The 14,694-nt window shown below is 44.1% G+C and overlaps 1 protein-coding gene across 1 annotated transcript in view; it reads right to left on the reverse strand.

Moving 5' to 3' along the window:
* The window catches only part of LOC102386654 (cyclic nucleotide-binding domain-containing protein 2-like), a 135,850-nt gene that overhangs the window by 73,802 nt on the left and 47,354 nt on the right, over positions 1-14,694 (reverse strand). Inside the window, exons 7-8 of the mRNA XM_025200837.1 lie at positions 10,397-10,559; positions 7,916-7,999 (exon numbers count right to left, since the gene is read on the reverse strand). Of these exons, the coding sequence (XP_025056622.1) occupies positions 7,916-7,999; positions 10,397-10,559 (247 nt within the window). The remainder of the gene's footprint in view (positions 1-7,915; positions 8,000-10,396; positions 10,560-14,694) is intronic.

Below are 14,694 nucleotides of genomic sequence, written 5' to 3' on the forward strand. Positions count from 1 at the left end.
TCCAGGAAGACTATATCCACTGCTACCCCTGCATCCAATGATTTAGTGACCTGATCGTAGAAGGCCACCAGGTTGGTCTGACATGACCTGCCGCTGATGAACCCGTGCTGGTTGCCCCTGAGCATGCATTTCCCTGCTGGCCCCTCCTGGATGTGTGCCAGAATAATTTTCTCGAACAGCTTGCCCAGGATCGAGGTAAGACTGACTGGCCTATAGTTTCCTGGGTCCTCCTTCCTTCCCTTTTTGAAGATGGGAACCACGTTGGCCCTCTTCCAGTCCTCCGGCACCTCTCCAGAGCACCACGAGTGCTCATAAAGCTGCGCCAGGGGACTCGCAATGACCCCGGCCAGTTCCTTTAGAACTCTAGGGTGGAGATCATCCGGACCGGCTGACTTAAAAACATCCAGCCCCTCCAGCAGCTCCCTAACTAGATCCTCACTTACCCTGGGCTCAGGTGTGCCTCCCTCGGGGCCCAATGGGGGCCTAGCAGGGAGGTGGCAGTTCTGGTCCTTACTGAGGAAGACAGAGGCAAAGAAATCATTAAATATGTTGGCTTTGTCATCTGGTGTGACAACCAGATTCCCCGTCGCGTCCTGCAAGGGCCCCACATTACCCGGGGCCTTCTTTTTACTCCCTATGTATTTAAAAAAGGACTTCTTGTTGTGACACTAAAGAGGAAAACTTCACTCTTTCTGGTGTGTTCAAGTCACAAGCAACATTCGCATAACAGATCAGATGGAGCAGAAGGCAACTCTTGCTGGGGGAATAGAAGGCCAGGACCATATCCAAACTACAAGGCTTATTAGTGGAACAAGCATACATCAAATCAGCATCTCCTGGACCTGATGGGATTCACTATGGGATGCTAAGCTAAGAGTCAGCGTATTCTTTGGCACAGATCATAAAGTCATTAAAATCAGAGCTGCTACCAGAAGACTGGAGGAAATCTGGATATAGTACCAATATTAAAGAATGGAGGGATAAGGCTAATAGACCAGAACATTTGGCTTCTGTAGCTGTAAACATATTGGAACGGCTCTTTTATTAGAAATAAGGTGGTTATTAAAATAAATTTAAAAGAGAAAAATGGCCTCCACAAGGGAAAAAATGCTGATCACTAAGGATCCTGGTGTTCTCTCTGTGTTTAAAAACAGCAAATTCTCTGATAAATATTGCATATTCTCTGATTTAAAAACCCGAAATCCACATTATTCCACAATTAAAATGAAACACCAATATATATGTATAGGTATCAGTTGAACACAATGTTTTATTGATATATTTACAATTTTAAAGCATTTTAGAAGCCTACCAGTGCCTCAATCACTATCATAAAACAAATTCTAAATACCTATACATTTTGCTGTTTGATATTGGGTTTTCTATCATGGAAAATCAGACCTGCCCCTGTCCCTTTCACTTACCAGGATGTGGGTTCAATTGCGGCATCCCCCCAGTTGCTTTGTGGTGCTGAGCAGCCCTGATATGCTGGTGCTCTGCCCCTGCCATTGCCCCTCACTCCCAAGTCACAGCCCCTAGCCCTGCTAATGCCCCTTACTCCAAACCCGCAGCCCCCTGGCCCTGCCACTGCCCCTCACTCCAGACCTACTGCCCTGCTCCCAGCACCCCAGTGTGTGAGGAAGGGCATGGTGTGTGGGGAAGGAGGAGGGCACAGGAAATGGGGCGGGGGGGGGCACATGCCCCCTGAGATTGCCGTGCCCACAGCAGGGTGTGGGACTGCAGCTGGGTCAGATTATCTGCAGAGGAGCTGCCTCCGTGGCCCAGTGGGCAGGAGCCAGAGCATGAGGAAGTGCTGTGCAACTATAGTGAGGTGGAGAAGCAGCAGTGGAGGCAACAGCATGGAGTTTTGGCCCCGCTGCTGCCAGGTGGGCAGGAGCTGCCTCTCCTTGGCAGCGATGGTCCTGGAGGCAGCGCCTGCCTGGAGCTGGTCCGGCCCAGCTACAGCCCCATGCCCCACTGTGCATGCAGAAATCTCAGACAGCATGTGCTCCCCCACCTGTGCCCCCCTGGCCTCCCAATCCATGGCCCATGCCCCTTTGTTCCCCCAACATAGACTAACCTGGAGAAAGCTGAAGAAGCTGCTCTCTACCACTGCCTGGCTGCCACATACATGTGCATGTGCACATGCACATAGCGCGCCTTGCCTCCAATCACCTTCCTCCCACTCCCTGCAGGACCAAGCAGCCCCTTGCAGGCTGAAACGCAGCCAGCTTGCAATGGAAAACCTGTGGTTTCCCATGTTTTTTCTCCCTGAAAAGAGAAAATCTACATTTTTCTCTGTTAAAGGAGTAAATCCACATTTTCCTTTTTTTCCACAACAGACTGAAAACCTGGATCCCTGCTGATCACGTGGTGGTTCTCAAGTCCTTTATTTTTTAAGTAGGCTATCACCTGTGAAAGCTTATAAAAACTTATGCATTTTTCAATTAGTTTGATTCTAAAATGCTACCCCATTCTGCCTTCTGTGACTCTGGTGATGGTTGGTAAATGCTAACTTTGTAATTAATATCCTCCTACAAAAATGTGGTGAACACAAGAAAAATATGTTCAAAAGGTGAGGAAAAAATAGATGAGTTGTAATACATCTTCATCTTAGTGAGGCTATATGGATAAACATTACATAAGGGTTTAATAGAAAATGTCAAATTAAGGACTCTATCACTGAGGTCACCATCCAATGCGTAAAAGACTGCTATAGTTAAGAATAGTAAAACCACACTGAGTGAGAGGTAAAAGAAGTCTCCTTTACCTTCCTTCTAGTAAGTCTCCTATTTGAGACACTCTTAAGAGGCAACTTTGCAGCAAGAAAACCAAAGGGTTTGGTACTGCATCCTAAGCCACCCCAGCTCTCGCTGGGTAAAATGTAAAGCTGAAGAGTTAAGGGAAAACTTCTGTATTATAGTGGACAGCACTGTCATGAGGACAAGGACTCGATCCATGTTAATATATGCCTTCCATACCTTTTGACAGCTACTAGAATGGGGCAGATGTTGAGAGAAAATATATGCACAAAATTGTGAGCAGGTTTATTACGTTATTCAGGCCCATTGCTAACAGGAACCCTTATTAAAAGAAAAATTAATGAGCTAGTGACTGAGTCAGCATCAATCTTCCCCATTCCTATAGCATTCATACAAATTATAAGGAATTTGGACTAGAAATAACTCCCAGAGCCAGAAATGGATACTGTACTGTTTAAAGGGATGTTTCATCCAAACAAACTGTTTTAATCAAGGTGTAAGCTATTGCCTTTGTGAAATCCAGTGTAAACCTTAGGGCATCTTCCCTGCTGGTTAATATGAATTATAGCTCTGCATGGCCACCTTCTGAGAACAACAAATAGGGAAATATACAACCAGAGTCCCTTTGATTTTAAGGGCTTCAATACTGAAGGAGAATAATGAGATGCTATTTCTATACATGGCTGTCTCCTTACATGCAGTTAGTTGCCTGTTATTCTGCTTCTCAAAAAACTATCACAGTCAGTGTCATAGCATGCCAACCTATCAGTAACTTAGAGTGTCACATATTCCACTGATTAATGTAGATTGAGAACTACATCCAATGAAAGAGCAGATTATTAAGTAGCTGTCTATATATGGAGAGAGCAGGAAGAGACATCAGACATTTCCCTGCTTGCAGGAATTAGGGTGGGGGGTTGGGGAGGGTGATAGGTAAAGATGGGTAGAAAATGGGCTTCCCATGAAGAATTTCAAGATGGGTCTTGGGGATAGAGACACTCACACTCCCAGAATATCCAACAGTCTCAAAGGCTATCTATAATATGGAATAGGAGGCAATGGAAACAGAGAGTTTGTACATGCTGCAGTGGTAATGTATCCTGTCACAGAGGCAAAGAGTACCTCACTTCTACTGGACCACAGGTGTGACAGGCTGGCTGGTAGTGACTTAACCCAGGGGTTTTGAGAGGGTAAAAGATGACTGGAGGACTTGGGATTCCCTTTCCTCACCAATCTGGTAATGATTTGGCCCAGGGGTTTTGAAGGGGTAAAAGATGATTGGAGGACTTGGGACTCCCTTTCCTCACCAATCAGACCCCAGAGACTCACCCTCCATGTCCCCTGATTGGCCCCTTGGGTCACCTGGGGGGGATAAAAGGGGCAGCATGGCTGACTCAGGGGAGACCAGCGAGGGACCACAAGGAAGGAGTCTCAAAGAGTTGGCAAGGGCTGGGCCAGTGGGGTGGGAGCAGTTGCCCCAGAAGCATCTGAAGGAGTGGGACCTGCAGGCAGCAGCTGGACCCTCAGCAGCGCGGCATGTGGCCGGCAGGAGAGGCTCCCCACTGGGCTCCAGGATCCCCTACGAGAGGCTGCGGCCAGCAGGAGAGGCTCCCCAGTTCCAGCAAGGATCTGAGCAGCAACCTGAGAGGCTCCCAGCTCTGCTTCCAGCTCCGCCAGTAAGAGGGCAGGCAGCTCGATACGAGGCCGGGGCTCCTGGAGGGCAAAGACCCCTAACAGCTTGGCATAGTACCAGCACTGGTAGTTGTCTAGTAGAGGTTTCTACCTACCATGTGGGAAATCTGAGATCAAGTCCCAGTTGGGATGACTTAGGGTGAGTGAAGTAACATGGAGAAATTCTTGTTGTGGTGGAAAGGGGTCATTGTGTTTTCCTCCTTTCTCCTCCCTCCAGGTACCTAGGCCCCATATTCCTTGTTATTTGATGTTTTGTATTTTGTGCCTTTTATATTTCACCACCCAGTATTGTTTGTTCTGCTGTTTGTGTTTTATATTTTGGTTAACCCTGTCTTTTGTCAACTGGATGAATACGTCTATGATTGTACGTGTCTAACCTTTGTTGAATCCTGCCCCTTCGGGGCATTGTAGTGTCCCCTATACCCCCTGGTTTATACTGGTTATGTTCCCAGTACTGTTCTTTCATTTAAAAGGTATATGGTTAAGTCCCCATTGGTGATCTGGCTCTGCTCTATAGGGGGAGGAGAGTCCCTTGAATGAAAAAAAAAAAAAATCTAGAAGCTCACAAATGATCACAGAACACAAATGCATTCTCCCAGTCAGCTCTAGGTATGTCCAGACAGAGAGGAAAATGCCATGGAGCTGAGTGTCAGACCTTGTTTTACTGAGACAACTGAATCCGGTGTCAGTCATGTCTTGGTTTCTATGCTTGTACAAGATCATACATAGTAGTAAGAATCCTCTGCTTGCCTCCCTTCATTGGTCTCATCATCTCTGAGTCCACGCAAATAGGAGTCACCTGCTTTTGAGTCTGCACCAGGCACTGATGGATGTGGAGGGAGTAGAAGATGGTGGGACCTTCATACTAGCTCCGTACCCTAAATGCAGTCCCATGGCAGAAAGAGAAAGGTGTCATATTAGTTGCTAGTAGCAGTCAGTAGGACATCATGGTCCTCTTGGGTCAAGTGCAGAACATGGAGGAGCGCAGAGCATCCAAACTACAGTGGTTTCCCTGGGATGCTCTAATGTGGCACCATAATGTCCATCCCCCTTCCTAACCATCACCAGTGGTACAGTCTTGTTGAAGTGTTCAGAAGTATATTTAGCACTGAGAGTCATTAGGAAATAGTGGTGAATTTTGTCAGGACAAAAGGCTAAACTCTGTTTAATTCAGAGGCTTACATCCAAAAATGGATAGTTCTGAACCAGGCACATGGAAGATAACAAATCCAAATAGAAGAAGCCAAATTCACCAATGGTCTAAGTTGGCACAGCTGCCAGGGAAGCTGAGTTTACAGTGCATTTCAGTAATAAACTATGCCCAATATATGTCGTGAAAGGAAAGTGCTACCCAGATGCTTGTCCTCCTAAAGATAACACAGCAGGGATAAGGATGATATTTTCTGTCCTCCAAAATCCGTTGGTAAGAGGCGCCAGAGTCAGTTGTAAAAGGAGGTTCTGAGTTATATCAGCATGCTGCTACAGAGACAAGGAGAACAGCAAGACAGCTTAGAGAACCATTAGCCTCAGTCCTGAAATTGTATATTAAAACATATTAAATCCCCCCAAACTAACAATCCCCAGAAAGCACAGCATCCCTTGGCAGCTCTCTGGATCAAAAACCTCTATTATATGGGGAAACTGGCCTGCAGAACTATCTCAGTACAATAATATCACTAGAGTTGATCCCCATGTAGACTCTTATTCTGAAATAAGTGCCTTTCCAGATCATTTTGTGTTTCTTTCTAAATTTCCTTGTGCAGGCAAGCTTTTAGTAGAGATTTGCCCCTGGATATTTTTTCGAACTTGGCAAGGATCAGAGAAGGACTGTACTCTGAAACTCCACCGGCACTGAGATTGGCAGGCATTCACCTCTGTAAACCCAAAGAGAATTCAGCAACTGTGAGTGTGACTTAGGAGACCCTTAGAATTTGCTTCTGTAAGTTGAAGTCAATGGGAAAATTTCTACTAATTTTAATGGAGGGGGTGAATTCTACAGCAGTGTGTGGTCTATTTAAACTTCCTTAAACCACCCTGAGTTTAGGAGGCTCTGATGGACACCTCCGTAGGACATGTTCCCAAAGCAGAAAATAATGCATTTACAATTAGAGTTTGTGGGAACAAAACATTCAAAAAGGTAGAAACTTATATCCAGAAGCATGCGATTTAGTCACATAGGCTCAGCCATTCCGGCTGAGGTCCCTATTAGTGTAACAGCAAGGCTCATTCACTCTCACCCCTGACATCCCTACCTCCCAACTTCTCTTTAGGTGTCAGCACCTGGGTACGTAACATAAATACAAATGTTATGATCACTCATAAATTTACCCAACTTCTCTTTATATCCAGCCACAGGCATTGACCTTCTGCCCTCCTGTGACAAGGAATTCCATGGGCTGACTTTATGCTTTTATTGCTCTAAATTCAACCTGCCATTAATTCCCCAGTGGCCTCTTGTTCATGCCTTTCAGGGCACTACAGAAATGAAGTGCTAATCAGTTTTCAGTCCTCCCTCATAATCCTCGATACCCGAGTAACCCCCCACCTCCACTTCTCGCCCCCTGCTCGTACCCAACCCCCTGCAGATCTTTTCTTTTCTAGGCTAAATTCTACTAAAGCTTAATAACCCTGCAACTCTCATTACTGCATTTGGAAGGGGAAATACACAGCACCTAAAAGGATGAAACCCTCATCCTTAGTGTCTCTTATTATTTGCCAGCCCTGACATGTTCCTCTCTAATTTACCATCCCCTGAAGAAAGTCTGCCATAACTGGGCTGTGGCCAATTCCCATTTAAGTCAACAGGAGCTGCACACAGGCAAAATCTGACAATAACATACTTCAAAATGTTTCCCTGCCTTCTGGAATTGAATGTAACTATTACTCTGCTTGCATAGCTACTACCTGCTGGGGAGTGACAGCCTGATGCACTTCTTATTCACGCTAGCTCACATGAGGCCAGGATCAGCCCCTAATCCATTGATGTCATGGCTCATTGGCCAATATCATTAAAAGCTTGCCATTTTAGCCTACCCTATTGTGTTCACTGGGGCTACTCATGGAATAAGGGAAAACTCCACATAACTAAGAGTCTCAGGATCTGTGCCCACCTGCTATTTTACAATTTTACAGAGCATCTGCAGCGATTATGAGACCAGTCTTGCAAAGCTTGCTTATGAGACGCATGCTGCTGATACCAACGGGTCTATCCAGAACTGTTCACACGGATTAATGGCAGACAACTACACCTTCTAATTGCAAACTGAATGAGAGTCATCTGCTCACTGAATATCAATGTGCAAGGTATTGTGCGTCTCCTGCAAAGCACTGACTACCCTCATCTCCAGATGAAGCCAGCAGCAGTCCCAGGAGCTCAGGGCCTCGCAGGATTGGGCTCCAGGCAAAATAAAATGAAAATAACACAATTACACAGGGTTTCTCAGCTCAGGGAAAGAACTCACCTGTCTAGAAAGAGCCAGCAGGGAAACAGTATCATGACAGACTACTGTGGCATTTCTCCTAGCACCAGTCAAGATGGCAACATCCTAGGAAGAAGTTAAGCAATAGATGTGAATTATTAAAGAGGTTGTCTATAAAACTGCCTTTGAAAAATATAAGCTAAAATAAAGGAATATTGCTATCTATATATTAATGGAATAAATCACAACTAACAGCCAAGTCAGAGCTGCAGGGTGTCAGTAAACGGGAATCTCTATAATATAAGAAGCAAACAGCCTGGAACTGTATGAGAGAAATAATAATATAATACATGTGCTGAACCCAGAGGGGTCTCCTCTGAGAGTGAAGTTTACTCTTCCGAGGTGAGAGCACGTTGTCTTCAGGTCTCTGGTAGGAGTATTTTGGATTAAATACTTGGTGAAGGTCCAGTTTGGCACACTTGGAGTCTTAGCAATATCAGGTTAAGGGCTGCATCAAATTCTCCATTTTAAGGGGTGTGTTTAATGAAAAGAGCTCCCACTTTGGAGAATTCAGGCCCAAAATTCAATTCCCAAATATTACCACCAATATTTGGGGGTTGAAACTACTTTCTACAACCCTCACAGTGCAGAAAGCATTATAAAAAGCTTCCTGCCCCAGCAGTGATGCTATGTAAACCAATAAGCAATGCTCTGCCTGCTTTTATGCCCAAATTTTGCTGGGCCTCTGCGTAATATTTCTAAACGGATTACCAAAGGTCCTGTAAATTCTCCACTGCCTGGAATCTTTAATGAAGATCGAATGATTTGCTAAATGATATGCTTCAGTTCAACCACACGTTGTCAAGCTACATGTAGAAATCACTGGATGAAATTCTGCAGATGGTGTTATGCAGGAGGTCAGACAAGATAATTATAATGGCCCCTTCTGGCATGAATCTATAAAGCTTCCTAGCATTAAGCCTCCAGGCTTTATCTTTCCTCATGACCACAAGGGAAACAGAAGCATTTTTTCTTGTTTGTTATTTATATAGCACCAAAGAGAGAAGGACCGCACTGTCACACATTATCCTAACCACTCCACAACACAGGCAGGAACAAGATAAGGAATAAGACTGACTGGGCTGCCCCAAACAGTGGTGAAAAAGAATAGAGGCGTGAAAAGGCAATATGGGATAGAGAATAGAGTATGGGCCTGGGGCTCAGAAGACCTGGTTTCTATTCCCAGATCAGCTTCTGGCTGCCCCACTCCAGTGAAAACCTGGAAATTGGATTTGCTTGGTTTTACAGGAGAGTGAGCAAAATTATCAATAATCATTTGAAAATTTTTCCACTGAGACTATTCCATCAGAAAATGCTGACTCCATGAAATTGAAAAATGTTTCATGGGTGCATATAGGTTTAATCAATTTTTAGGAGGAACTAACTGAAATGCTTCAACAAGTTTAAAAAAAGGGTTTTTTCCAACATTATTTTGTCTATCATTTTGATTAAATTATTATATAAATAATAACATAATAGTTGAAATAATGGAACGTGATAAACTTCAGAATATGTTTTGTTAACATTTCTAGGTTTGTTTGAATTTTCAGCCTATTTGGGGGTGAAATGATATATCCAGTCCCTAGAATTTCGTCAGCCATCTTGTATGATATTTTATTATATATTGCCATGGACTGTGAATCCAGCAAACTACAACTGATGAAGGGGAATAAAAACTTCCTGATTTCAGTATTAAAGCTGCTCACAAAATAGATTATTTTTCCTTCCCAGGGCAAAAATTTACAAAAATTAAAAACGTCAACCCATTCCAAAAATTAAAACCAACATTGTTCCAGCCATCTAATACTGAAAAGTTTGGTTAGAAAAAAAACCCCAAAAGTATTCAATGGTGCAGTTTCCTACAAACAATTGCAAAAAATCCAAGGAAGGTAAATACAAAAAAAACATAATTTATGTTTGGTGGAAAATTTTCGGCCACCTCTATTCAGCACGCTGAATGCATCTCTTTTTTTAATATACAGAGTATATCTAGGGTGGAACGGTTTGGGTTGATTTCTGGAGGTTTTCTCCCTTGCTCTAGGAGGGTATTAACCTTAATGGGATTTGCAAAAGCATCTTAATGAAACATATAGATAGGTATTTTCACAGGGCAAGTCTAGAGAGACTTCTAGAAGTTGGTAATGCAGATATACATTTCATTTTTTTTGTCTGATATGAAGCTATCTGCAGTCGGTCAGACTCTCCCTGAGTCTCTATCAGATCCTGTGGCAAGCAAGTTTCTTTGGGTAGATGTGATATCTTTTCTTAGACCAACTGAGTAGTTGGAAAAAAGTTCTTAGCAAGCTTTCAGGCGCAATCACCCTTCTTCAGGCATAGGGAGTCTCTGCTGTTCTGAGACTCCAAGGAATGAGAGAAGCTAAAAGTATAACAGGACAGCAGTGAGATATGAGATCCTGCAACATTTGGTAAAAAAAAAAAACATGAAAGAGAGTATTGAGGTACCCCAAAGTATTTCCCTTTCTTCAGAAAAGCAACCGTTCTGGCATAAAGCTCTCCAGTCTGTTGGTTGAGAGCCACCTTAGTGACCACAGCAGTGCCTGAGAGAATCAAATAGAAATTCTGCGGAATGTGGCCTTGCCTGATGATCACTCTTCCTGGCCCAAAACTGAGGAAGAAAAAAGAAAAAAAAACAGAAAAGATTTTAAAATAAGGGGAAAATTCTTGAATTTTTATCCAAACAAAACTCTCTCTCTCATTTCTTAAAAAAACGTAGGCTAAGAATGGCAGGATAACCGCAGTTGTATTGTTTTGGTGACATCTTGAGGTACTTTCAGATGTCTCCCATACCATTACAATACAATAATTACTGAAACTAGTAATTACGTTGCTTCCTAATTCAGAATAGCATTGTTAAAGAAAGCAAAAGGAGATAAAATGCAGAAATTGAGTGGGAACTGAAGGTCCTCGTATTAAAAATATCTCCTATATCTGATTTTTAAAAATTACATAAGGCAAAATTTTGGAGGTATTTGGGCATCTCAACCTCACACATGTAGCAGCCCAGATACCTGACAGCTTTATAGACAACTGTTTTGAGCTGGTGGCCAGGAAGCCTGGCACGTGCCTGCGATGGAGGTAGGTGTTGCAGGGAAACCAGGTGGGAGTTGGGAGCAGATGCAGCCCCAACCCAGCCCGGGCTGAGCCAATCAGAGCAGCTCACTCCATGGGGCAGGAAAAGTAGTGCTGGGTGCTGCAAGCTCCCTTCAGGTAGTCCGCAGAAAGGTTGTGGAACAATCAAGAATATCTGTACGTGTAAGGTAAGACTACTGATATTCAATATGAATGGTGTGCTTTGATTTGTAGAACAAAAAAAAGTTTAAGTGGTCCACCGAGACCCTCAGCAATTTTCAAGTGGCCTGTGAAAAAAAAGTTTGAGAAGCCAAAATATATAATCATTATGAAACACCAGAAGTTTTTTCTGAGAAAGAAATCCAGATCAGGCTCGCTGTTATCCTTTTTAACAAATGTCCTTCAAATCTGTCTTTACTTTCATAATTCTTCTAAATTTGTTCCGTTATGTACTTCACAGAGTAAAATACAAATCCATCCCCTTATCAGATTCCATTTTGCTCTATGTAAGGCAATTATAAAATAAATATGTATTAAAGAGCAATAAAACCTTTCTGCTTCTTTTACTAGACTCATTTGAAATATACAAATAAAGCTATTACACCATATATAAATATTGATCTACACTCAAACCTCCAGGATGGCTTAGAAGAGTCTGAAATTTTGTGTTTCAAAAACACCCAGAAGAATGTATATATTTGGTTAAAATATGATCTTGTTTATAAATTTTTCATTTAGAATATGTTCTAGTCTAAGCTGATTTCCCGTGAAGTTGCAAAAAATGTGAGTTTCTATATCAAAGGCATCCTCTTCCCTGTGAAAGGAAATATTTACATTCCAGTTAAATGCACAATATGCTGCCAGGTGACATGCTTTTGTAAACACTTAATTCTAAATCCCAGATCCACTTCCCTGAAGCCTTCTAGTTCTCACTAGAATTGTAATTTGGGTTATCTCCATCATACTAGGAAGAGGGTCATTGCCTTTGATCATGAGGAAAAGATTATAAGAATGATTGTCACAGTTTTATCACCCTGGCTAACCTTGTGGACCCTATAGCAAGCCCCTCCAGCATAAAGCAACCTATTAGTTGTGGCAGGGAATTAATAGACGTATGTGTGCACATATGTAATGGATTAATATATGTAAGGATCCACATACAAAGGTAACCAATTTTCTTAGAGACATATCCCAAAAACAAATTAAACAACATAACGGTTGCTGTTTCAACATCTACCTTTTAGATGCTTAATTCCTGGATTGAAATCCAGAGTCCTGTGGGAGGAACCCGGGCTCCTTATCCAGTGCATGAGGAGAATTTGGCTCCTCAGAACCATTAGCATGATCTTCAGGAAGACACATGGAGCAAGATAATAGGGAAATACTGCAGAAAAGGACTGGATGACCAAAGTTCAATTCGCCCCTCTGCTTGAGTGGATTCCAACTACCATTCCACTAGGAAGTATCCTAACCAGCAGGCTTGGTTGACTCTGGGGTAAAGACTGTCCTCCTTCTGAAGCTGTTCACTTATGCAGAAAAGAATTCATAAGGGCCTGAGCAGCCTGAACTGCTGGTGCTGCTTCTGGTAAGCTGCAGGCAGTGCAGGAGGCTGAAGCCAGGCAGGAGAGTGATGGCGGGGGAAGGAGCTGAGCAGAGAAAAGATAAGGAGCCTGCAGCCAACCAGGGGAATCCCTGAATTGTCTCCAGCCTCCTGGTTGCTACCCTGCTCATCTCCTGCCTCCTGCTCATTCTCCTACTCATCGCTAGCCTCTGGAGGACTAGAGAGAGAGCAGGAGAATGAGCAGGGGGCTGGAGGCAAGCCGGAGGCTGAAGACAAGTCCCTGAACATGAGTTGGAGATGTTCCCCTTCTGTCTCCAGCTTCCTGCTCATTCTCCTGCTCATTTCTCTGCTCGTCTCCAGCCTCCTGAGGCTGGAGACGAGCAGGGGAATGAGCAAGGAGCTAGAGATGAGCAGGGGAATGTTTCCAGCTCATCTCAGTGGCTTGTCTCCAGTCTCCTGCTCATTCTCCTGCTTGCCGCCAGCCTCCAGAGGCTAGAGACAAGCAAGGGAATGAGCAGGGGGATGAAGATGAGCAGAACAAGGAGGGGGCTGGAGACTGGGAGGCAGGCTTAGGAGGGACTGTAGCCCCTGGGGGCACTGAGACCCTGCAAGCAGGGCAGTCCATGTGCTGTGTTGGGGGGGGTCTTCCCTGTGGGGGGGGCAGGGGACCCACCCCCCAAGCAGCCCCCACACCCACAGTCCCCCCACACCTATCCACACACTGAACCACATCCACCTCACATACCCGCTCACCTGCTAATGCACAGTAGCAAAGGCAAACTTTTTTATGACAATGTGCAGACCTGCATCCTCCACATCCCTCCACATACACACACCCACATCCCCTCACCCCCCTTCTGCAAACCCCACATCCCCCATCACACACACCATGTAATAAGGAAACCAGAAGCAAATATTAAAACCTATAGACATTTAGGATTTATTTTATTATGATGCTAGATACGCTGGTAGGCTTCCAAATTGCTTTAACATTGTAAATATAGCAATGAAACATTGCCCATCTGATCAATCCCTCTCTCTCTCTCTTTTGTTCTAATTATGGAAGAATGTGGATTTTGGGGTATTTTAAAAAGTGAATTTGGGATGCTGCTTCAGCGGTCTAGCTGACACAAGGGGCTAGTGTCCCCAGATACCAAGTGGCTGGGCCTCAGAAGCTACTGAGGGCAAGTAGCCCTGAGCTGCTGAAGCCAGCACAGGTGCTAGCCCCAGGCTCTAGCTCCCCCTGGCTGCAGATCTGGGAGGAGCCAGGCAGAGTTATTTTGCCCCAAGTGGCACAATTTGCTCCACAACAAAGTGCATGTCTGGGCATGTGCACTGAGGCAAAAAGCACCAGCTCAAATTTGTACTGCTTCTATTTGAGCAGCTGCAAGCACACATGCTTGCATGTGTGGACATACCCTTCTTGTTTCTGTTCTCTCTCTGGCCCAACAAATCTTAACTTTTTCTCTGCAAAGACAACCACTTCAGCTAGAGAGGATGAAAGTATCCCCCACCCCGAGTCATTGGTAGTCTGATTGTTAAGAGAATCTCCAGAGAAGTAAGCTTATATCCTGTCAAACAGAAGAGAGAATTGGACTTAATCATTCTGCTTCCTAGACAAATACACTAACCACTCAGGTATCATAGGGCCCTGTAAGAATATGCTAGGTATTCTCTGAGTGCTTACTATACTAAGCCCCTCAGCTGTCTTTGACAGAGGAACATCCACCTTCTGAATCCCAGTTAGGTTGTGAGTATAGAAAGTCAAAAAGCCTGAGACTGAATTAATTCAATCTTCCCAGGTTAGGCTAAACTACATAGATTGAACCAATATGCAAGTAAATTGACATTCACTTTTGATTCTGGCCTGGGCCATACATGCTTGTAGTGTGCTAGAGCATGCCTTCCTGCTCAGCTGAAGCAGATAGCTTGGGCCAAGGCTAGCCAGCCCGCCCTGTGAGGTGGGGTTTGCAGGGAAGGTGCAAAGCATGCTGGGATGCTGAAGGACTGAGAGTTAATTTGTATCTGGAGTGGGGAGCTGGGTCAGAAGTTTAATAAAGCAATTTAACCTAAATCAATTAAGTTTGATACTACATCCAGTCAGGTTTCT

Source organism: Alligator sinensis, unplaced genomic scaffold (assembly GCF_000455745.1).
Source record: "Alligator sinensis unplaced genomic scaffold, ASM45574v1 scaffold602_1, whole genome shotgun sequence".
Classification (NCBI taxonomy): Eukaryota; Metazoa; Chordata; order Crocodylia; family Alligatoridae; genus Alligator; species Alligator sinensis.